Consider the following 26386-nt stretch of genomic DNA (forward strand, 5'->3'; position numbering starts at 1 on the left):
GTAAAGCAGTATGACAAATACGTAATTGTTGACATCCAAGAGTCAAGGGACTAAGGGTTAGGAAGGTATTCAAAGGCTAAATCGACAATGCGAAGTGACAAATTTGGGTACTTGGGGGCTGGCTGAAATAATGGGTTCTTGGAATGACTAGAGCTAGTATTTGTAAAAAGTTACGGATTCCCCCTCCTAGCGGGTTTACATCACTATCCAGCTTCCAATAGGGTGAGACGGCCAGGGCGATAAAGTATTGTAAGGGATTGCTAGAGAGGCACAGGAAGTTGCCTGGCAAAGGGGGCGTGGCGGCGGAAGCAAGGCTTTCGCCGAAGGAAGGAAAATAGCACTTCTGGTCACGCCATCGTTGCGTTGCGGTTTTCTTCAGGAAGGTGAGTGTAAAGAAAGAGGGTGATAATTTCCCCAAGTGAGTCCCCAGACACCCCGGAGAAACTTTCCTCCTTGCTTCAACGTGGGGCGGAAAGAAATTTTCATCCCCAGAGTACGTTGTGTGAAGGATGTTTCTGACGCTTAGGTTCCGGTCGCCTATCTTCCCCCTCTAATGAAGATGACAGGCCGTCATCCTCTCCCCTTTCTCTCTTGTAGTCCTTTTATCCCTGGTCATTCTTTACCTCTCCTCGTTATCCCAGATCCTCTTCCTGATCTTTTGAGCCTGGGTCATCCCCTCTACCACAGATTCTTTTCCTACGTCTTACCTCCCACCTTGTTCACCGCCCCCTTTTAGCCTTAAAATTTTTGGATCCCCTTTCTCCCGCTCTTCCTTTTCCTTCGACTGCAGTACTTTGCTCCTCTCCCTGCCCCACAACCTGATGCCTCTTGTCCCACTCCTGCAGAGGCCATTGAATTACGTACTTCTGAAAACCAGGTATGTCTTCAATTTCATGGTCAATGCTGTTTTCTTAAAAATATTATTTTACTTGTTAATTATTTTTTTTAATTTTTACTCTAAACAAAATGATACATCAGAAACTGCCTTGATTTTAACCCTGTATTCATGACATTAAAAAAACATAAACAAAAACAAAACAAAACATGGGCGTCTGGGTGGCTCACTTGATTAAATGACTGCCTTGAGCTCAGGTCATGATCCTGGAGTCCTGGGATCGAGTTCTGTATCTGGCTCTCTGCTTGGCGGGAAGTCTGCTTCTCCCTCTGACCTTTTCTCTGTCATGCACTCTTTCTCATTCTCTCTCTCTCTCTCTCAAATAAATAGATTTTAAATAATTGGCATAGAACTCAGTCCCCACTTTTTAAAGGAGCAAGGGTTTTGCCTGTTACCTGGTGTCAGCTCTTGACACTGGCAGTTTTCCCATCTCCTTTAAAACTTTTCATGGAATAGGACTGGTTGACAGATAAGATATCCAATCACAAATTTATTTTTTATATGAGTTATATTTATTATGCAAATCCTTTTCTGTACTCTGGTAGCAACATTGAACAGGAAGCTGGCAGATTTTTCAAAGTTTGCACGTATTCTCTATTAGGCGCAGAAATGCATTTTTCTGTCCCATTCATCAGGTTCAGTTTGTCTTGTGAGAACATTAGTTAATCATAATTTATTATTCCAGTTTTACCCAAGAGAGGGACATCATGACCATTAAACTTATGATGAGGGTCAGGGTTTTTCAGGCTCTAAAAAGGAATTTAATCAAGGATCTCCTTTTTCTATTTATTTATTTATTTATTTATTTATTTATTTATTTGACAGAGAGAGATCAGAAGTAGAGAGACAGGCAGAGAGAGAAGGGAGAAGCAGGCTTCCCGCTGAGCAGAGAGCCCGATGTGGGGCTCCATCCCAGGACTCGGGAGATCATGACCTGAGCTGAAGGTAGAGGCTTAACCCACTGAGCCACCCAGGCGCCCCTAATCAAGGATCTCCTTGAACAAGCAATTTATTTCTCTCCTCTTGTAACTACTGTGTTATACTTGCCAAATAAGAGGTAATCCTTTTTTTTTTCTGGGCCAGGTATAATTTTCAATTCTTTTAGAAAAAATGAGGCAGAGATTTTCATGATACCAAAACACTTAGAAACTTTTTTGAAGGGTATTGCTGATGTCTGTGTATTCTTTATTCAAGTCATAATTACAGGGCATTTAAAAATCGCGTGGCTTTAATCCAGTGTGCAACCATCATTCATCCAAGAATTTTTTATTGAATAACTTTATGTGTCAGTGTTAAGCACTGAGGATACAACAGTGGAAAATAGTTTATTAAACTGTAGTTGAGAGACAGTAAATGAATATATAATAAATATGAATAGGTTGTGATGGAGAGGGGATGTACTATTTTAAATAGGATGGATAGGAAGGCCTCCCTGTAAGGCAACATTTGAGCAGAACCTAAAGGAAGTGAGGGCACAAACTATACAGCTATTAGTGGGAAAAACAAGATGTATCTATGTCAGTGTCTCTATGTTTTGTTCACTCGGTTTCCTACACACCCCTTTTGCCTCTGGTCACTTTTCGGCATAGCTTTAATGCTGCACTCTGCATACTGAAATAACCTAATCCAAGCACTTATATTTCCCGTATTCTTTTTATCCTGGCTAGCTTCTTGCTATCATTTAGGTGTATTGTCAGTTACCAGCCCTGCTAGGAAGACATCTTTATATCCATCCTCACTTCTCTTTCAGTCTGTGTATCCGTGGTGCATTGTGTGCTATCCCACAGCATAGTTAATTACCTCTTTCACTGCTCTTATCACTGTGTATTCATGATACATTGCCCATAAATGTTGGTATGTTAAATTGGAAGAATTTAGTACTTGATCTGTCTGTACAGGCAACCTTTTAAATATAGTTGGTCACTTAATGTTCAAAACCATCTTCTAAGGTCAGTATTATCATTGTCATCTTACTGATGATAAAACCAAGACTCAGAGCTAGATGGTAACTTACTGTTGGTGGTGGAGTTCATGGAGGTATGGTCTGCAAAACACTCAGTCCTGGCCAGATTCTCTTTGTCTTTATGTCTGTCTCTCTTTCTCTGTTTATTAATGAGAAATAGAAAATATGTGGAGTATTTTACTGTTTTATAAGACACAATCTGGGAATAGAAATTTCATTTAAAAAATTTCCTTTCATAAATCAGATTATATTAGGTACGTGAGAGCTGAGAGGCATAGTGACTCTTTTTACTTGAACATTTTTTAATTTAACAAGCATAAGTTGAAAGAAGAGTATGAATACTTTTATGCTCTGAACCTAGATTCAACAGTTAACTTTTGACATATTAGCTCACTTGTTCACTCTTTTGCCCACTCATCCATCCATCCATTCATTTCATAGTGTAAACACCTGTGTAACCAGCATCCAAATTAAGAAATAGAATATGATTAGCATCTGAAGGCCCTTGAATGTGTCCCCTACCATTCGCATCTAAACTCCCATTAGTCACAATCCTGGCTTCTGTCACATTATAATAATTTTGTCTATTTTGGGACTTTGTAAAAATTTTATAGTATAATATTTTTTGTGTGTGCCTGACTTCACTGGCATAAGATTTTTTTAAGGGACACCTGGGTGGCTCAGTCAGTTAAGCGTCTGCCTTTGGCTCAGGTCTTGATCTCAGGGTCCTGGGATTGAGCCCTGCATCGGGCTCTCTGCTCAGCGAGGAGTCTGCTTCTCTCTCTCTCTGTCACTCTCAAAAAGTAAATAAAACCTTTTAAAAACAGATTTTGTTTTTGAGATTCATCCATATTATTGGGCGCAGTAGTAATTCCTTCATTCTCATTGCTATGTATGCCATTGTTTGAATATATCATAGTAGATGGATATTTTGTTTATTTCCATTATTGGTCTGTAAATAATACTGTGAGCAATCTAGTACATGTCTTTTGGTAATATATGCACACATTTCTTTTGGGCATTCTAAGAGTAGAATTGCTGAATTATAGATTATGTATATGATTAGCTTTAGTAGATAATGCCAACTGGTTTTCCACAGTGGTTGTATAGATACACCTTGTTTTATTGCACTTTGCTTTGTTGCACTTTGCAGATACTGTTTTGTTGTTGTTGTTGTTGTTGTTGTTGTTTTTTACAAATTGAAGGTTTGTGGCTGTCCTGAGTCGAACAAATCTATAGGCACCATTTTTCCAATGACATTTGCACACTTGATGTCTCTGTGTTACATTTTGATAAAATTCTTGCAATATTTCAAACTTTTTCATTATTATTGTATTTGTTGATAGTAATCTGTGATCAGTAGTGATGACTTGCTAAAAGTTCAGATGACGGTTGGCATTTTTAAGAATATTTTTAATTACAGTATATACATTATTAAGCAATGTTATTGCATACTTAATAGACTATAGTACAGTGTAAACATAACTTTTATATGCACTGAGAAACCAAAAAATTCATTTTACTTGCTTTATTGTGGCATTCATTTTATTGTGATGGTCTGGAACCAAATCCACAATGTCTCTGAGGTGTGCTTGTACTATAAAACTCAGTATAAATCTTCAACAGTTCCACTTGCTCTAGAATATTGTCAGCACTTGTCATTGTCTTTACTTTTGAAGGGGAAAAAAGCCATTTTAGTGGTTATGAATGGTATCTTATTGTGATTTTAATTTGCAAATATGATGATCTGTTCATATGTTTGTAAGCCTGGATATCTTTTTATGAAATACCTGTTTAATCTTTGACTTTTTCTCCTGGACTATCTTTTTGGTTTGTAGGAGATCTTTTTATATTAAGAATGTTGATATTTTGAGGGCGCCTGGGTGGCTCAGATGGTTAAGTGTCAGGTCATGGCTCAGGTCATGATCTCAGGGTTCTGGGATCAAGCCCTGCATGGGGAAAAAAAAAATCCCTGCTCAGCAGGGAGTCTGCTTCTCCCTCTGCCCCTCCCCCTACTCATGCTCTCTCCCTCTCCCTCACAAAAATAAATAAATAATACCTTTTTTAAAAAAAGATTTTTATTTATTTATTTTGAGAGAGAGAGAGAGACAAAGTGAGAGAGAGCATGAGAGGGGAGGTCAGAGGTTGAAGCAGACTCCCCATGGAGCTGGGAGCCCAATATGGGACTCGATCCCAGGACTCTGGGACCATGACCTGAGCCGAAGGCAGTTGCTTAACCAACTGAGCCACCCAGGTGCCCCCAATAAATAATATCTTTAAAAAAAAAGAATGTTGATATTTTGTTAGATATGTTTATTACAAATCTCAGTTCCTTGCATTCTCAGTTTTTTAATGGTGTCCTTTAATGAACTGAATATCTCAATTTTAATATTGTTCAGTTTCATAGTTTTTCCCCTTTATGGCTAGCCTTGTTTTGTTAGTCTTTGCATTTCTCAAAGTCCTGAAGACATTTTTCTGTGTTGCGCTATTGTTTAATCATTCATTTGTATTCACAATTTATTTGAATTGATTTTGTGTGTGATTTCAGTATGAGTAAAGCCACTCCCTTTTTGTATGTCAAAATGGACATTTAGGGGCACCTGGGTAGCTCTGTCGCTTTAAGCCTCATGATTCCAGGTCAGGTAATGATCCCAGGGTCCTGGGATCTACCCCACATCAGGCTCCCTGCTCAGCCGGAAGTTTGCTTCTCTCTCTCCTTCTGTCCCTCCCCCACTCATGCTCTCTTAAATAAATAAATAAACCTTTAAAAAAAAAGAAATGGACATTCAGTCAACCCATTATCACTTATTGAAAAGATCATTGTTTCCCTTGTATAAAGTCGTGTTTTTCATGAATCAAATGACTAGATTATATATGTGGGTTTGTTTCTGAATTCCTTTTTGTTTGGTTTATTTCTCTATTCTTGTATAAGTACCACTATCATAATGTCATTTTATAATATATCTTATATATAGTCATTTAGTCCTACAGTTTTGTTCTCTTTCTTCAATAATTCCTAGTTATTCTTGGTCTTTTGCATTTCCATATGTATTTTAGAATCAGCTTGTCAGTTTTCACAAAAATGCTTCTTTGACATTTTGATTGAGTTACCACTTAATAGATCAGTTTGAGGAGCGTGGATCATGGCACTTTACCCCTAAATATCTTATTGTTCATCTCTGAATATTACAGATGTTTTGTAAATAATTTAATCACCTTTATGTTACCAAGAAAAATTAAGAATAATTTCCTAATACCATCTAATACCTAACCATTTTCAAATTCTTTTTTCCCCAATTAGCCTTTTATAGCTGTATTACTTGTTTTTTAAAAAAGAAGACAAGTAATATTTACTAGGTGTCTATTTTTCATCAGGAAATATATGCATTTCTAATCAAAACAAAAAAAGACTAAAGATGTACATATTCTTCCATTTTATATGAAAGGAAAGGAATTATACTTGGTTAAGAAATTTTTTTTTTAATACTTGGTTAAGAAATTTAATCATAAAGCTTAAAGACTGTTTTTTTTTATAAAGATTTTTATTTATTTATTTGACAGAGAGAGATCACAAGTAGGCAGAGAGGCAGGCAGAGAGAGGAAGGGAAGCAGGCTCCCTGATGAGCAGAGAGCCCGATTGGGGCTCGATCCCAGGACCCTGAGATCATGACCTGAGCTGAAGGCAGAGGCTTTAACCCACTGAGCCACCCAGGCGCCCCAAAGGCTGTTTTTTGTTTTTTGTTTTTAATTTAATTTAATTTTTTCAGTGTTCCAAGATTCATTGTTTATGTACCACTCCCAGTGCTCCATGGAATATGTACCCTCCTTAATACTCACCTCCAGGCTCTTCCAATCCCCCCGCAAAACCCTCAATTTGTTTCTCAGAGTCCACAGTCTTTTCATGGTTCGTCTCCCCTCCAATTTCCCCCAATTCACTTCTCTTTTCCTCCTCCTAATGTCCTCCATGTTATTCCTTATGCTCCACAAGTAAGTGAAACCATATGATAATTGACTCTCTCTGCTTGACTTATTTCACTCCACATAATCTCCTCCAGTCCCGTCCCTGTTGATATAAAAGTTGGGTATTCATCCTTTCTGATGGAGGCATAATATTTCATTTCATATATATGGACTGTGTCTTCTTTAACCATTTTCTGTTGAAGGGCATCTTGGTTCCCTCCACAGTTTGACGATTGTGGTCATTGCTGCTATGAACATTGGGGTACACATGGCCCTTCTTTTCACTACATCTGTACCTTTGGGGTAAATACCCAGTAGTGCAATTGCAGGGTCACAGAGTAGCTCCATTTTTTTAAAGATTTTTTTTATTTATTTGACAGAGAAAGATCACAAGTAGGCAGAGAGAGAGAGAGGGAAACAGGCTCCCCGCTGAGCGGAGAGCCCGATGCGGGACTCAATCCCAGGACCCTGAGATCATGACCCGAGCCGCAGGCAGCGGCTTAACCCACTGAGCCACCCAGGTGCCCCGGGTAGCTCCATTTTTAATTCCTTAAGGAATCTCCATCAAAGGGTGTTCATATTCAAATGCATAGTTCTGTAATATGAAATCCCATGCTCTTATCACTGAAGATGATGTGTATGATATCATACACAAAAGAATAAAGTCCATAGCACAATAAAAAAAAAGAATAAAGGTAAAAATCAAATAATAAAGAGGAAGAAATCCTGGTGAGGAAACTGTTAATTATAAAATGTGAAATAATAGGTCTTACAGCTGGTTTTTAAAACCATCACCCAACCTAAATTAAAGTATACTTATATTTTTTGAGATGTCTTTGTTGTCCTTTTCTCTATTTTGCTGAACTTGTGGCTATTTATATATTTAGTACTTTTCAATCCATTGCAGTCATCATTTCTTCTGTTGCTCAAACTGTCCAGTTTGGAAGGAGCCAGTTGCAACCCCTGACATTGGCTTCTTTTTTCATTTATTACTGAAATTTTCAAATATATTTAAAGTAGAGGATAGTAAAATAAACCAGAATGTATTCATTTCTCATCTTCAACGATTAATATCATTTGGTCAGTTGCCTTTGATTTTTTTCTCCTCACCTGCTTTTTTTCACTGGGTATTTTAAAGCAATCCCAGACGTTATATCATTATATGGGTAAATAACTCACTATCCATCTCTAGCTTTTTTTTAAAGATCTTATTTATTTATTGAGAGGGAGAGAATGAGAGAGCAAGCAAGAAGTGGGGCGGGGGGGGGGCGGAGAAGCAGACTTCCCCTACTAAGCAGGAAGCTTGACATTAGGGTTGGTCCCAGCTGCTGGGATCGTAACCTAAGCCCAAAGCAGACACTTAACCATCTGAACCACCCCACATCTCTAACTCTTAAGTGTATTCTATTAAGTAACCACAAGACCATTATACTTAAGAAGGTTAACAGTAATTCCTTATATTATCTAATGCCCAGTCCATATTCAAATTTCCATGACTGTCTTAAAGATATCTTTTTAGGGGCACCTGAGTGGCTTAGTCAATTAAGCGTCTGACTCTTGATTTCGGCTCAGGTCATGATCTCAGGGGATGATATCATGCCTGGTTCCCTGTGTGGGGCTCAGCATTCTTTCTCTCCCTCTTCCTTAGTCCCTCCACCCTCACACATACATGCGTGCTGTCTCCCTCTCTCTGAAATAAATAAATAATTTTTTTAAAAAGTATTAATAAAAAGATGTATTTTTATAGTTGGCTTTGTTAAATATATATCTAACCAAGGGCTACTGTTTACTGACATTAGATATTTTTTCTTTTAAGTATTTTTTTCCTATCTGTAGTCACCCCCTACATTTTAAAGACCATTGGTTTATTAGAGAAACTAAGTCATTTATCCTATCAACAAATGGATTTAGATGATTGCTTCCTTGAGGTATTCATTTTGTTTTCCCATCTGCATGTTTCTGTTCACTGGCATTTAGAACTAGAGGCTTGATTAGATTCAGTTTCAATTAATTTTTAAAGATTTTATTTATTTATTTGTTAGAGAGAGAGCACAGCAGGGGGAGTGAGAGATGGAGGGAGAAGCAAGCTCCCACCTGAGCAAGGAACCTGCTTGGGACTCGGATCCCAGGATGCTGGGATCATGACCTGAGCCAAAGGCAGATACTTAATCGACTGAGCCACCCAGGCATCCATTCAATTATTTTTTAAGGGGAAAAAAAATCATTGGAGGTAGTGATATGCACTTTCTATTGTATTTCATCATATCTGGTTTAACTTTTTTTTTTTTTTTAATTTTTATTTTTTATAAACATATATTTTTATCCCCAGTGGTACAGGTCTGTGAATCACCAGGTTTACACACTTCACAGCACTCACCAAAGCACATACCCTCCCCAATGTCCATAACCCCACCCCCTTCACTACGGAGTAGTTTTTCTTATAACTACACATACTTCTTTTCTCTCTGGTTTAACTTTTTAACTGATTCTGGGGTTGATTTGTGTTTTCAGGTTTTGTCAGCCTGATCTCTCCATTGTAGTATCTCCTACCAACCTTTCTCCTGTTGATTTTAGCAGCCATTGAAGATAATTGTCTAAATTCATAATTTCAGTAGTAGTTGAAAGAACGTGGTCTAATTTAATCAATCCTTCTGCATTTATTAGCTGAAATTATTATATAAAAAGACTTTATCAACTCTTTTTTTTGTTCCAAAATATAACTTATAAAAAGAAAGTCAAGGTGAATGCTTTTTTTTCCCTTTTTTTTTTACTTATCAGAGTAAGGGGTTGGTTTCCTAGAGACTTTCATTGTTTTCTTTAATATTATTAGGAATTCATGGATTTTTATGTGTTTTATTGTATTTATCCACTGTGATTGATTTTTGATGCTCAAACTGTCATTTTAGAAATTAAACTTTTCTGTTTGGCTCCTGTATCCTTTACATGATCTCATTAGCTCTTGACTTACTTGCCTTTATTTAAGCTTAAATTTTAGTTAGTTAACATACAGTGCAATATTGGTTTCTGGAGTAGAATTCAATGATTTATCACTTAACATACAACATTCAGTGCTCATCACATCACAACAAGTCCCCTCTTTAATACTCTTCACCCACTTAGCCCTTCCTTGCTTTATTTTAGGCTCATTATGTACATTCTCTGCCGCAGTCCTAGAATCAGCCACTTTGCAAGGAGGCATGTATTCCTTCAGTAGGGATTGGTACTTAGAAAGCAAGATGTGAGTGCTCAGAGGATTATTACTATTTTCCTAGTCATCCTACTTGACCTTTTGTTGTGCCTTTTTCCTCACTATTTTGAATACAAGTGAATGACTCCACCAGCATTCCATTCATTTTTATGTAGTCATTCATTCAGTAAAAATTTATATACCACACTACCTTGTATCTGATCTTAGGCTGGGTACAGAGGATGTAAAAGTAAAACTGACTGGTTTCTTGTTCTTAATGAAGATACTTATAATGGGGTATGAGTAAATGAACAGACAGTGTCTAAAGAGTATGATGAGTATATGCCTATGGTGAGTATAGGCAAGTGGGGGAACACAGAAAGGGCATCTGCAATGGCTTTGGAAAGAAAGATAATGTTTGATATTGGATGAATAGAGAAAATATGAAGGTTTAAGAGCTATGAAGGGTGTTCCAGTCAGAGGAAACTGGAAGAATTGTGAAGGAGGGATCTTGATATATTCAAAGAAAGACATACATGTAGTTGGTTAGAACTGGAACATAAGTTTTTTTTGTTTGTTTGTTTAAAGATTTTATTTATTTATTTATTTATTTGACAAAGATCACAAGTAGGCAGAGAGGCAGGCAAAGAGCAAAGAGGGGGAAGCAGGCTCCCTGCTGAGCAGAGAGCCCGATGTGGGGCTCGATCCCAGGACCCTGAGATCATGACCTGAGCCGAAGGCAGAGGCCTAACCCACTGAGCCACCCAGGTGCCCCTGGAACATAAGTTTTATGTAGAGGAGGAGAACTGAACCTGGAGACTCAGGGGCTAGGCAGTTGAGAACCCCAAAAGTCAGGTGAGAGAACTAGGATTTCCTCTGAAGCCTGTGAGGAAGAAATAATGGAATTGTCCTAAGTGGATGAGATATACAGTTCTCTTTGTGATGTACTGATGATACACTGGGTGGGCTCATGGGAGTGGGACAGTAGGAGGCAGATGAGGAAAGAGGTGTAATGGTCTGGGAGAGAGAGAGAATGTCATGTTACATTGCAGCCTGTGTGGTTGGGAGAGTCGTGTTTTTGTATTACATCTGTTATAATTTATTGTAATACATAATATATATTATATTTGCAGTGTAACATGACATTTTATATATATGTATAATATATATGTGGTATAATATGTATATAAAATAGATATGTGCATACACATGTACATAGTATTGCAAGTTTATAATTCTTTATGTGCATATATATGCAAGGGCAGTCTCATTGCAACAGGTCTAAAATAGAGAATATTTGAGTGAAGAAACATTGCCCAAGGACAGCTGAAAAGTGGAAAAAGGGCTAACAAACACTCCCACCTTGACCAAATGTGAGTCATTCTCCTTGGAGCCCTCTTTTTCAACTAGATACCATCTTTAGACATTGTCTTTGGCCTCTTTGGTCCAGGTTTTGAAAGAATCCTTGCTGAATCAACTTAATGAGATTCCCTTCCCACCCCCTTGATATGTGATTATCCAGGTCTGCCTTCAACAAGAATTCTAAGTCTGCTTAACAAGAATCCCCCTCTTCTTGATGTTTTAATCAAGAATCTTGATGTTTTAAGCTCCGCCCCCACCATCCCCACCCAAATCTACTCCTTGGCTGTAGATTCCCAGCTGTCTTTACTGTATTCAGAGTGGAATCCATTTTCTTTTCCCTATTGCAATTGTCTTGACACCTATCTCAATAATCCTTTTAAAATTACCATTTTAACAAGTGTCAGGATAATTTTTCTTTAACAGACTCCATGAGAACTTTTATTTATTGTGTACTTTCGCCTCAAAGCTCTACTAGTTGGCACTGAAGCCCAGTTGTGTATCCTTGAGTAATCTAAGAATTCCTCTAATTCATGGGATTTAAGGATGTCATAAGGAGTGAGATGATTGCTCAGATTCTCCCGGAGGTTGGAATGTAGCCTTAGCAGTTATGTCTGGGAGAATGGAATGATAATTGAAGATACTTATCTTTTTGTGTGTGTTTGAGTGTGCCAGACACTGTTGTATACTAATGAACATGTATTGTGTTTGTTTTTTAAGACTACTGTCTTAAACTTTTTTGTTTGTTTTAAACTTTTTAAAATATAAAAGTGAAATTCCTGTACATGGTTATATAAGATGTAGACTGAGAGGGTCCTGTTACATTAGAGATTTTAGAGGAAACAAGAGTAGTGAATATGTATGGATCAGTGTTAGTGAAGACTAATGTGCAGAGAACTAATAATATAATTGTTGAAAGTGTTCATGGAATGAGTGTAGACTTTCATGTCAAAGATCTTGTCTGTGAAAAGTGAAATAGATAATGGGTGGAACATGTATATTTTTAGGATGAGTGATATGAACATGTTTATGTGTTCTGCAGTAGAGTAGCTAATAAAAACAGAGGTTGAAAATAATAGAGAAAGGGGATAACTGGTGAAGCAAAATGTGGAAAAGATGTGTAGAGAACGTATGAAGTACTGGCCACGAACAAGAGAAAGGGCATCACTTCTGACACTGGTGTTAAGGAGAGTCAGAAAGGGATGTTTTTAATTTTTATGGTTTTGGAAAAGCAAGAAATAGGGAGAGTTTCTTTCTTTGTGCCCCTATATTCTATATGAATAAGGTAGTAAGGCCATTCTGGACTGTAAGAGGAGATGGCCAGAGGCTAGAGGAAAGAAGAGGAAACTTTGCATTCTTCTAGGGAGTGAAAGAAGATTGATGGGCAGTAATGAACACCTATCTAGGTTGGGAATGAAGTGTTTGTAGTTTTGTCTTTTTTTTCTGTTCAGCTGCCAAGAAGTAGGAGTAAAGAAGGCAAACATTGGGTTTGATTTTAGACTGTGAATGTGATCATGATGATTGTGGGGGGTGGGAGGTTTGAGGGGCTACTAAATTGTTGAGATTACTGATGAGATTTGTTCAGGTTCTAGTCTCATCAAAGATCTAGTCTCATCAGGGAAAAGTATATTCTCAGGAAGATTCTGTGGATCCAGAGAAAGAGAAGCTGTGTGAATATATGTATGGGTGTGGGAGAAGTTGCATAAAAATTCCAAAGGTGAAAAAGTAGAAGTAACAAGGTGATATGGCAGAAAAGAAATTGTGGAGTAGATTATAGGACTTTAACATTTCATAGGATAAGTAGTTCTGGATGATCAGTGAGTTGTTGGAGAGAGGTGGTCAGAGGACGGTGAAGCTGGGGTGATGGTCAAGTTAGCCATGGCATCCAGCATTACCCTGATCCCCAAACCAAGCAAAGACCCTACCAAAAAGGAGAATTTTAAACCAATATCACTGATGAATATGGATGCTAAGATTCTCAACAAGATCCTAGCCAACAGGATCCAACAGCACATTAAAAAGATTATCTACCATGATCAGGTGGGATTCATCCCTGGGCTACAAGGATGGTTCAACATTCGCAAATCAATCAATGTGATACAACAAATTAATATGAGAAGAGAGAAGAACCACATGGTTCTCTCAATCGATGCAGAAAAAGCATTTGACAAAATCCAGCATCCGTTCTGATTAAAACGCTTCAGAGTATAGGGATAGAGGGAACATTCTTGAACTTCATCAAATCTATCTATGAAAGACCCACAGCAAATATCATCCTCAATGGGAAAAAGGTTGCAGCCTTCCCGTTGGGATCAGGAACACGACAAGGATGTCCACTCTCACCACTCTTGTTCAACATAGTATTAGAAGTCCTAGCAACAGCAATCAGACAACAAAGAGAAATAAAAGGCATCCAAATTGGCAATGAAGAAGTCAAACTCTCTCTCTTCGCAGATGACATGATTCTTTATATGGAAAACCCAAAAGACTCCACCCCCAAACTACTAGAACTCATACAGCAATTCAGCAACATGGCAGGATACAAAGTCAATGTGCAGAAATGAGTGGCTTTCTTATACACTAACAATGAAAATACAGAAAGGGAAATTAGAGAATTGATTCCATTTACTATAGCACCAAGAACCATAAGATACCTGGGAATAAACCTAACCAAAGAGGTAAAGGATCTGTACTCGAGGAATTGCAGAACACTCATGAAAGAAATTGAAGAAGACACAAAAAGATGGAAGACCATGCCATGCTCTTGGATCAGAAAAATAAACATTGTTAAAATGTCTCTACTGCCTAGAACAATCTATACTTTTAATGCCATTCCAATCAAAATTCCACCAGTATTCTTCAAAGAGCTGGAGCAAATAATCCAAAAATTTGTATGGAATCAGAAGAGACCCCGAATCGCTAAGGAAATGTTGAAAAACAAAAATAAAGCTGGGGGCATCACGTTACCTGATTTCAAGCTTTATTACAAAGCTGTGATCACCAAGACAGCATGGTACTGGCATAAAAACAGACACATAGACCAGTGGAACAGAGTAGAGAGCCCAGATATGGAACCTCAACTCTATGGTCAATTAATCTTCGACAAAACAGGAAAAAATATACAGTGGAAAAAAGACAGTCTCTTCAATAAATGGTGCTGGGAAAACTGAACAGCTATATGTAGAAGAATGAAACTCGACCATTCTCTTACACCGTACACAAAGATAAACTCAAAGTGGATAAAAGACCTCAACGTGAGACAGGAATCCATCAGAATCCTAGAGGAGAACATAGGCAGTAATCTCTTCGATATCAGCCACAGCAACTTCTTTCAAGATATGTCTCCAAAGGCAAAGGAAACAAAAGCGAAAATAACTTTTGGGACTTCATCAAAGTCAAAAGCTTCTGTACAGCAAAGGAAACAGTCAAAAAAACAAAGAGGCAACCCACGGAATGGGAGAAGATAATTGCAAATGACAGTACAGACAAAAGGTTGATATCCAGGATCTATAATGAACTCCTCAAACTCAACACACACAAAACAGGCAAACATATCAAAAAATGGAAAGAAGATATGAACAGACACTACTCCAATCAAGACATACAAATGGCTGTCAGACACATGAAAAATGTTCATCATCACTAGCCCTCAGGGAGATTCAAATTAAAACCACATTGAGATATCACCTTACCAGTTAGAATGGCCAAAATTAACAAAACAGGAAGCAACATGTGTTGAAGGGTATGTGGAGAAAGGGGAACCCTCTTATACTGTTGGTGGGAATGCAAATTGGTGCAGCCTCTTTGGAGAACAGTGTGGAGATTCCTCAAGAAATTAAAAATAGAACTTCCCTATGACCCTGCCATTACACTAGTATGTATTTACCCCAAAGATACAGATGTCGTGAAAAGAAGGGCCATCTGTACCCCAATATTTATAGCAGCAATGGCCACGGTCGCCAAACTATGGAAAGAACCAAGATGCCCTTCAACGGATGAATGGATAAGGAAGATGTGGTCCATATACACTATGGAGTATTATGCCTCCATCAGAAAGGACGAATACCCAACTTTTGTAGCAACATGGATGGGACTGGAAGAGATTATGCGGAGTGAAATAAGTCAAGCAGAGAGAGTCAATTATCATATGGTTTCACTTATTTGTGGAGCCTAACAAATTTCATGGAGGACAAGGGGTGTTAGAGAGGAGAAGGGAGTTGGGGTAAATTGGAAGGGGAGGTGAACCATGAGAGACTATGGACTCTGAAAAACAATCTGAGGGGTGTGAAGTGGCGGGGGGGTGGGAGGTTGGGGTACCAGGTGGTGGGTATTATAGAGGGCATGGATTGCATGGAGCACTGGGTGTGGTGAAAAAATAATGAATACTGTTTTTCTGAAAATAAATAATTAAAAAAAAAAAAGTTAGCCATGGCATCATCAAAGATACTGCTGCAGATTAAAGGCGATAAAAAGAGTGGAGAGGAAGATGAGGAAGATGTTGTATTTTGTGGAAGGAGTGAGTATAGCTGTGAGACAGATGGCACTGAAATTCAAAGGAGCAGAGATTTTCACAGCAGGGAGATGATTTAGGGAATGAAAGCAGCAATGGCTAACATGAGTTCTTGCCCTTAACCAGTTTAGCAGCAGATTTCCTTGGACAGCCCTAGCTTTGTTTGTCTCAGTTTTGTCTTTTTCTCTGTCTTTGCCCTTTTTGGGGGGGCAGGGGCAATAACAGGGTTAGGGCCGAGAAAGGACTTGTGGTAAAATCTTGAATGTCAGGGAGCAATTCAAGATATATAGCAATATAGCATTCTATATTGATTTCTATCTTTGGAGGGACTTAAACAACTGCCCTTAGAAACTTCAAAGGAAATGGTACTGCTGGTAGGACCCTGGCTTGCCCATGTGTGTGTTTCCAGAAATCCTACTGCAGATGGATATGTTAGCCACTCCCCCTATAGCTTCTATAGAGAGAGGTATTTGCTTTTTATATAGTATTATTCATCATCTCAGAAAGATTGAGAACACATGCTTTAAGGGAATTCCATAGGAAGGCCCTGGATTCTTCCTTTTTTAGAAAAGTATTTTTAAATTGTGCAGTATAACAAAAATACCTAAAGTTGTGGAAAATGTAAATATACACTAAAGTGAATGATTATAAAGTAAACGCCCACAAAAGAACCTTCCAGAACCAAACATAGAACATTGGAAGTTATTTGGAAGCCTCCACTCGTAATCCTCTCTCTCTTCCAGAGGTAACCATTTATCCTGACTTGACTTTTATGGTAATTACTTCTGTGCCTGTGTGTATAGACACATGTGCACATATACACCTATTTATACATTTTACTGTTAATGGGTATTTGGATTGCCTTCTGGTTTTGGCTGTTGTGAGTAGTGCTGCTAAGAACATTCTTGTACACCTGTTGGGTATGTGCATGAGTTTCTCTAAGATGTGTAACTGGCAGAGGGATTACTTGGTAATAGTATGTGCATCTTTTCAACTTTATTAGATAATGGAAACCTGATCACCACAAGGATTGTACCAGTTTTGACTATAAAATATATGTGGATTTGTACCTTGACTTTTTTTTCCCTCCTCCACAGTTTTGAGGACAGAGATCTATGGCTTGGAGATGATCCAGAGTAGCCAAGACCTGTGATTTGCTGTGGATATGGGGGACTTGGTTACTATTTCACATTTCTCCTGAAACAATTGCATTTAGCTGATTCAGAAGGCTTCCACAGGAGAAACTTTATTTGATCCTTTCTTCCCCAGAAGTTTAAGGCCCAGGAATTGTCCCAGCCTCTGAGGCCATTTGAGCATGAAAGAGGCTACATCATTATCCTTCAATGCAAATAGTTGATTTTAGCAATTAGCCAAGAGTTCTTTAGGGGGGGCTCTGAGTCAGTTTTGTCTTTTTCAGACTCAAGGGTGAAGAATCAGAACCAGGAAGTTAATAATCAGCATCTGTGGATGGCAGAGTATAAAGACTAGTATAGTGGCTTAGATGATCCTGTGTCTTTGGAGGGTCCTTGAACAACTATCTTTATCCAGCTCCCTCCTTGTTCCTTTCTTTCCCAGAGTTTGTCCTTTAGGGAGTACTTACACAGGGCCAGGAGGGTCCTGGCTTGTTTATTTCTTTCCCAGAGTTTCAGGGTTTTACAGAAGTACACTTGTAGTGATTAAAAAATTAGGACTTTATTAACTTTCAGAAAATTAACAAAACGTTCTATATGAAGATACAAAATATCATACATATATATTTTTTTACTTTAAAACAAATAATGGAATAATAAATAATTCCAAACTTGAATTACAATCAGTATTTAATGTACCTTTTGGACCTGACTATATTTTTTATTTATTTCACAAAAATTAATATATTATCATATTTATACTTAGAAGATGCTTAGTACATGTTTTAGTTCACTGTTTTTTTTTTAAGATTTTATTTATTTATTTGACAGAGATCACAAGCAGGCAGAGAGGTAGGCAGAGAGAGGAGGAAGCAGGCCCCCCGCTGAGCAGAGAGCCCGATGCGGGGCTTGATCCCAGGACTCTGAGATCATGACCTGAGCCAAAGGCAGCGGCTTAACCCACTGAGCCACCCAGGCACCCCGTTCACTGTTTTTTTTTTTTTTACTTTTTGCTACTATTATTATTTTTGCTTTCTCTATACATGTTGAGAATTTGCATTTTCAAGATATGTCATTGGAGACAGTGGCATGTTTATTGTAGCTCTTCACTTGACATCCTTACATCCTTTGGCTGTTGTTTGTGTCAAGCTATTTAATGCCTTGACTACAGCCCCTCACATACTTGCAAGGCAAAGATATTCTAGAAAACATGCCATCTTTCTTTATTATTGGTTGGATACTGCATCAACCCTGCTAGCTTTTACATGTTGTGCTCTGCTCTGTATTACATGGCAACCCACCTGAAGATGTCCATCTCACAGATATTGCTTGAATGGTATGCTATGCACAGGTTTGGCATACCAGCGTGCTGTGTTTTACTAGTTGGGAATGTTAGGACCAGGAGTGTGGAAGAATCAGCAGGCTTATGAGAAAACTATCTCATCTATGGCTAGATGAAGGGGTTTTCTAAAAATAACTGAAGGGTATAGATAAGCTTATTTTTCAAGGAGGGGGAATCTAGAGGAATTCTTTCTTACCTTGATTTCATAAAGGTATTCTACTATATTCCCCTGTAAAATTTTTGTAAATTTCTTTTCATGATTAGTTTCCAGTTGTAATTTATTTTTGTGTATTGTATGATGTAAAAAACTTACATTTTTTTTTCTGAATGATTTATCAGTTGTTCCAGGACTATTTACTGAATAGTATGTCTTTCTCCACAGATTTATAATGTTGTCTCTATCATATACCAAGTTGTAATAGATGTAAATGTCTGCTTTTAGGCTTTCTATTCTGTTCCATTGGTCTCTTTGTATCTCTTACTAGTCCTGCATTGTTAATTACTATAGATTTGCAATGCATCTTAATATTTACTAGGGAAAGACAACTTCCTTATTACTCTTCCTCAAAAATATATTTTTTGCCCTTACTTTTTCATGTGAATTTTAAGGTAAGCTTAACATGGTCTGTAAGAAACATTGAAATTTTGATTAGAACTTGTTCCTTTTCTCCATAAAGTGTCTCATGCATATTTTGTTAGACATATTTCTGTGTACCTGGTAAGTTTTTGTTTTTCTTGCTGATACTTTTAAATTATATTTTGTAACTGATTGTGACTGGTGTATGGGACTGCTTGATTCTGGTGCATTGTTTTTAGATCTGTTCACTTTGCTTATCTCTTTCTCTAGGTCCAATTGTGGTTATAGGTTTTGTTGAGTTTTTATATAAACTTTATATAAAACATACTTAAAAGTACATAAATCAGAACTATACTGCTCATTGAATTATCACAAAGTGTTTTTAGCGTGTTAGTGTAATTTGTGAATAATTCTAATTTTTCCCCTTTCAGTCCTTGTACCTCCAAATATTGATATCATTCTGTGTAAAATAAAATAGAATTTCTTTTCTGAGGCTTCATGCTCTAACTAGTGGTGTTTGATATGTAAATACATCTGAAGTTATCAAAGAAAGGAAATTACCTTTACTTGGAAATTCCAACAACTTAATAAAAGAGCCTGTAGGGTAGTGGTATTTCAGTTAATTGACTGCAGTCCAGGATTTGGTGTTCAGCATTTCACAAATGCTGATATGAAACTTGGGTGATAAACAAATATATACAAATTAATGTACTGAGACTAAGATAGATAAAGAAAGAAAAACACACCTACCCTACATGAATACATACTTTCTAGTGGCCAGAACACTCAAGTTCTCTTTCCAGAGCATGTCAGTTGCCATATTGGGATACTTAGGAAATCAAACTAAGAAAACAGCTTGTTGCTTACTTTGGGCATGGAATTAAAGCAAAGAAGGCAGAGAATCTCATGGCTCTTTTGTGCAGTTGTTGATAATTTGAGGAATTCAAGTGCTCAAATGTATTTAAAATGCTCTACACTCTCTTTATCATACTCCAAGCAGTTTGAGGGTCAGCAAAATTTTAGTGGAAAAATACTGGACTTTGTTGACAGTCGAAGGGACTTGAATCCTAGCCCTTTGCTTTTTGATCTTAGGTAAGTTACTTGTCAGAATTTCAATTTTCTCACTGGTGATAAAAAATCATGACACTGTTAATTTAAAAGAAATACAGTCTTTCAAATTATTTGTTATATAGTGTTTCCTACAGAATTGTAGGTTTATATTTGTTTATCCATGCCTGTAGGTGAAGAGGAAAGTGCCAATGATTCCTTCTGATTTGTCAGAATGATCTTAGAAGTATTAGTCTGTTTCCAAATACAGAGATTGCCATTACGACTTGATCGCTAGGTTGTATTAGCTTCCTGTTGCTGCTGTAATAAATTATGACAAATGTAAATAATAAATACATTTATTATCTTACAATCCTGGAGGTCAGCAGTCCTAAAAATCAAGGTGTTGGGCAGGCTTGAGCTCCCTTCAGAGGCTCTAAGGGAGAATATTTTCCCTTTCTTTTTTCAGCTTCTAGAGATCACCTGCCATCCTTTGTTCATGGTCCTTTTTTCTCTCTACAGGTCCAGCAGTATAGCATCTTCACCACCACTGACTCTGACATTCTACTTCCATTGTTATATCTCCATCCTTTGATCCTTCTGTTTTTTTTTTTTTTTTATAAGGATTCTTGCGATTACATGGAGCCCGCCAGGGTAATCCAGGATAACTTCTTCATTTTAAGATCCTTGATCACTTATGCAAAGTCCCATTTGCTATATAAAGTAACATATTCACAGGATCAGGACATCTTTGGAAGGCTATTATTCTGTCTACTACATCAGGTTAATGAGTTAACAAGCAAGATACCTAGTTAGAATTACATATTTCTTTTGTAGGTTATTTTCACAGAACAAAACATCAGTTTCTAAAGTTGTGGGAGTCCTACAAAATGTCTTTCTTTAAATAGGACTTCCAAGGAAAGATTTGTATTAACAGAGAATAGAGTTATTTGGTAGCAGTTATGATTATTCATAAGTCTCCATATTGTAAAAGGGAACTAGATTGACATTCTTGTTAAAATTTCTCAATTTAACATCTTTTAAATTTAGACTATTTGAAATAAGTATGAAGCAAGATGGTTTCTACCCCTCCACAACTTGAAGGAAGGGAGTACAAAGCCTCCATCTTTCTTTTAGTTTCTTTTTGTTGATGGTGAAGATTTGTATTTGTAAAGTTAGGCTCTGGAATTCCATTCACTAATTTTAAGTACGAAGCACATCTGGAGCCCAGTTTTGCTTGTGGAAATGGACAAAGGGCTGAAAAGAATTTTATTATCAATGAAATTCTATATTTTGTGCCTTCTAAGTAGTTGTTAATACTCGCTGTGATCACTTTACAAGGCCCTGACCTGTTTAGTGAGTGAAAGGAACTTTAATACTCTTTTCTGTACTTTTCACCTTTTTGTCTCCTTGTCCTGTACTGTAATAATTTTTACAAATTATTTTCTTAATTTGTTGATTAATGCAGTACCTTGGATTTTTCATTTGAGGCACTATTTTATTCTTCCAAAAGTTTGATGAGATTTAATTGTGATATACACCATGTATTAAAGTTTCCTGTTGCTTGGAAATACTTTCAAGTTTGCTATTTACTTCTTTATCTGTAGTAAAATATTGATCTTATAGTTTATGTTTGCTAACCTCAGTGTTAAGTCTTTTCTGTTATTAGCTGATCCTGCTGTTTTGCTCCTTTATCTAATTCAAGGCTCAAGGATCTCTAGGGCAAGTCATGTAATTCAGCCAGAGCTGCAGAATGACCTGCTTCCATTCATCAGCCCCCTCAGAGGGTAGACTTTTGGGGTCCCTGATTATTGTGAGGAGAGTCTCCTATTAGTTTTCCTACTCTGTATAGTTCTGGACTTTAATCTGTTTCTTTTGCCTTCAAAACAACCAAAATGAAAGTTAAAATTTTTTTTGGAATGGACAAATGCCCTCAGGGCAGAAAATGTCTCCCTGCTTATCTGTTTCTCTAGATTCCCATTTTCCCCTGCTGTTTCCCTGATGCTTCCATTTTTTTTATTGCCCTGTATTTTTATTAAGAAGATGTTATTTCTTTTTCATCAAGATTTTGTTTTGTTTTGTTTTGTTTTCAGCATGAGGGTTTGTCCAAACAACCTTGTGGGGGAATAACCAGAAGTAGGAAAATTTCCTATAGCTATTTATTTATTTATTTATTTATTTTTTCCTATAGCTCTTTACTACATTTTCTTTGAGATTAGGTTTAGGCTCAGAACTTCTCATTACCTTGTGGGTTTTCTTTTCTTTATTTTGTAGACAAAACATACAGTGCTCAGAAGAGTAGGTACTTGCCCAGGGTCACCTAGCAAGTAAATAGTAATAGTAATATTATAAAAAATAATAGTTTTTTTAAAGATTTTATCTGTTTGACAGAGGGAAAGAGATCACAAGTATCCAGAGCAGCAGGCAGAGAGAGAGGGGGAAGCAGGCTCCCTACTGAGCAGAGAGCCCTCAGGGGCTCCACCCCAGGTCTCTGAGATCAGGAGCTGGGCTGAAGGCAGAGGCTTAACCCACTGAGCCACCCAGGCGCCCCAGTAATACTGGTTTTGAGCCCAGCTTTGTCCAGTCCTGAAGCCTGTGTGCTTAACCAGTCCAATGCACTGCATCCTTTGGATTCTGTTGTTTTTTGTTCCTGGAATATGGGACAGCTTTCTTCTATGAGGAGGGTAAATGTTACGTTGTGTTTTTATCCCTCAAGGTCTGCACCCTCTGAGGAACACGTGTATTTCTGTGCCTCTATCAGAAGACTGATGCCTATTTCCAAGACATCCTAATAAATACTAGTCCCTCTTCTACCACCTATCCTTGGCCTTTCAGAATTTCCTATAGCTCCTTCCTAAAATTGAATTTAGGGACATTCGGTATCCCAGATTTAACCACAAAGTTTTATTTTCTTTTTAACTGCAGGATAGTCCACTCGAAAGACCAAAATGCACTCCCAGCTGAATTTAGAAAGAGCTAAGGACAAAGGGATCCAGGAAGAAATTCTCTTAGGTGAGCAAAGACGGGAGAATGAGACAGGTAAGAGCTTGAGAATTTATAGTTTTGTTAAATAGTGTTAAGAAAATTTTGGAATTTTGGTTGGTGAATGCCTGCAGGGCACCTTGACGTGGTGAAAAACACAGGAGCTTTGGAGCCAGACACACTTGAATTGACACTCAGTTCCCTTACTTATTAACTCTAAGTGAATCATTTCTCCTCTCTGGCTTCAGTTTCTTCATCTATATTATTTGAATAATAATACCTATCTCTCAAGGTTTTCATGTGAAATATAGGTAATATACTTTGGTGAAGTGTTTGTGCTTGGTACAGGCTTACTAAATAATTATAGTAGTGTTATCATTCTTGTTGCAACTGTAGGGGCAGAAAAATGTACACTTTTTTTTTTCTAGGTGGACTATTTCATGTATTTATTATCTGTTTGAATTTCTTTTTTGTGAATGGTTCACTCATGTTCTTTGCCTGTTTCTGTATTTGGGTCTGTCATTTAGTTGATAAGATTTTGACTGAGAATAGTATCTACTTCAAAGAGGGAAATTTCAGAAAAAGTCAGAGATCCAGAATCTAGGGCCAATTCATCATAGTCTCTGCTGTGGAGAAGACTTGGCATGTGATGACATAGGCTGCAAGAAAGCTTGGCAGGGAAGGATCTAACATACTCCCTTCTCTGCAGAAATCTGTTGTATGCACAATACTGCCACTTACAATATATAATCCTACCAAAGAGACAGACTGTAAGTACATTGAGGAAAGACCAAGCTAGATGTTTTTGTATGAGGAAAACCTTTAGGAGAAAGAGCAGAGAGATATGGTGGTTTATTTTTTTTTAATTTATTTTTTTATTTAAGTTCAATTAATTAACATATAATGTATTATTAGTTTCAGAGGTAGAGTTCAGTGATTCATCAGTCTTATATAGTACCCATGTTCATTACATCACGTGCCCTCCTTAATGTCCATTGCCCAGGGATGGAGTAACTGGGTAACAGAGGTATAGTTTATAGGAACATAACTCCGCGAAGGTTTTAGAATTTGTGAGACACTAGAAAATTTCCAGTGGGGAGAAGCCCTACATGTATGATTAATGTCTAAAAGCCTTTTGTTGGTGTTCAAGGTCGATGCCTCAGAGTACTCATAGTAGAGAGAAACCGTGTGAAGGTAATGAATATAGAAATTTTTTGTCATGATGCTGAGTTTATTTGACATCTGAGGATTCACACCTGAGAATTTATTAATTCATATGGCTATGAAAACATGAAGAGGCCTCAGGCCGAATTTAATTCTCTTTCAACACCAGAGATTTCATAGGGTAGGAAAACTTCCCCAGTGTGAGAGAAATTACAGTGGGTAATCAAGCTTTTTCAATCATATGAAAATGCAGGGAGAAACTCTTTGAATGTATTGACTATGGGAAAGACTCTAGGACAAGCTCAGACTTAAAAAAATTTTTTTTAATTTTTACTTTTCAAAAAAGATTTTATTTATTTGACAGAGATGGGGTGGAGTGGGGGGGAGAGAACAAGCAGGGCGGCAAAAGGAGAGAGAGAAGCAGGCTCTCTGCTGAGCAGGGATCCTGATGCAGGTCTTGATCCCAGGACCCTAGGATTGTGACCTGAGTTGAAGGCAGACATTTAACCAACTGAACCACCCAGGTAATCCCAGACTTTTTTTTTTTTAATGTAAGAGGGCTCATAGGGGAGGAGAGCTCTATGTTTGCAATGCCTGTGGGAAGACTTGCAGATCCAGCTCAAACCTTGCTAAGCATGAAAGAATTGACAGTGCAAAGAAACCTTATGGTGTGTACTAAATGTGGGGAAGGGATTTTGGTGATAATCAGTCCTTATGGAACATCAGAAAACTTAAAATGGAGATAGACGAAGATCCTTGTTTATCATCTATCAATTCATTTTGGAGGAAACTGTACCTGTAATGAATAAGCCTTCATTTAGAGGCTGTTTTATCTATTGTCAAGTAATTCATAAGGATGGGATCTTCTATGTTTATAAAAAATGTGAGAATGCTTTCAGCAGGATTTAGTCTTTGGTGGGTCCATAGTGGAGAAGAATCTTTCAGGTACAGTGAATGTAGGAAGGCCTTCAGTTTTATTTGAAAGATTTTATTTATTTATTAGAGAGAGAATGAGAATACATACAGGGGGAGAGGCAGAGAGAGAAGCAGAATCCCCATTGAGCAGATAGCCTGATGCAGGGCTCCATCTCTGGACGCTGCTGCGATCATGACTTGAGCCACCCATGCATTCTGAAATGGCCTTCAATTTGAAGTATAATTGTATTCAGCATTAGACAGTACAGGTATCTTACTGATGTAATGATGTGGGAAGGTCTTTGTGAGAAAATCAGATCGTGGTAGAAATGAAAAAAGAAAGATTCATAATAAAAGTTGATTAAAATACACTCGTTCCATATAATTATACACCTACCATGTGCCAAGCAGTGTAAGAACTTTATGTAGTTTGTTTAATCATTTAGCTCTTCCAACAAGCATTTGATTGAGGAATTCTTACTCTTGTTTTAAATGTGAAGAAACTGAAGAAATGAGATGGAAGAATTTTCCTAAGGTCACATAGCTATCACTGGAAGAGCCAGGATTTGAATCCTACATAATTTAATTGTTAGGGGTTTGTAATGGCAATGTGTATATTTTCAGAGATGTGTTAGCCTTTATTCATCATTAAGGAATTAATTCCAGAAATTGGAATTCACTCTTTAGTGCAGTGAGTTTTGGAAGCCCTTAAGTCAGTTTTGGAATCTGGTAGATGGTCCCAGAAATTCCACATTGGGCTCCATAAAATGGAGTAAGAGTTCCCTAACTCCCTTTGAATAGGGATTACCTCTAATCTTAGAAGATTTCACTCATAACAAAATTCGGTTCTCAAATGTCCATCCTGTAACCACTTCTCATGATTTAGGCACTTTGGCGTAGTGTAGAGAGCACAGACTCTGAGATTAACTAGGACAGCTTCATCATCAGGAAGTAAGGGAGAGCTGTCCAATTCTAAGAAAGACTGAATAGGAATGGAAGACAGACAGATGTACCAGGAGCTTTAGAAACAGAGCCAGGTCATTTTAAGAATTATAACTAGATGAGCCAAAATAAACAGAATCTAGTCCATAAGGAATAAGGAAACTAGGGTATATGCTATGATTTTCTCCTTGGGTGGGTATAGATAAAGGTTGCTTGTTTGTTACCCAGTATTCAGAGGAACCGCTACTTGAAATTGCCACAGGAATATTCAATTTTCTAGCACTCAAAAATCAGTGTGAGTGATATTAGAGTGAGATTTTGGGGATTTGGAAAAAATGCTCCAGTAGGTTGTTTTTCACTTGAGAAAGAGGTTTTTTTAGTCTTTACTGTTTTTTTCCAGGGGGTCTGGATGC

General features: G+C 37.5%; 1 protein-coding gene across 2 annotated transcripts in view; it reads left to right on the plus strand.

Annotated features, from left to right (window-relative positions):
- Positions 1-299: 299 nt before the first annotated feature.
- The window catches only part of MAGED1 (MAGE family member D1), a 59466-nt gene continuing 33379 nt past the window's right edge, over positions 300-26386 (plus strand). Inside the window, exons 1-2 of one of the 2 annotated variants that reach the window (XM_004782320.3) lie at positions 300-383; positions 22896-23009. In XM_004782320.3, the coding sequence (XP_004782377.1) occupies positions 22919-23009 (91 nt within the window). In that variant the 5' untranslated portion in view covers positions 300-383; positions 22896-22918. The remainder of the gene's footprint in view (positions 384-22895; positions 23010-26386) is intronic. The other variant, XM_045068350.1, reaches the window with a different exon arrangement.

This window comes from Mustela putorius, unplaced genomic scaffold, assembly GCF_011764305.1.
Source record: "Mustela putorius furo isolate JIRA1106 unplaced genomic scaffold, ASM1176430v1.1 tig00003902_pilon_pilon_pilon, whole genome shotgun sequence".
NCBI lineage: Eukaryota > Metazoa > Chordata > Mammalia > Carnivora > Mustelidae > Mustela > Mustela putorius.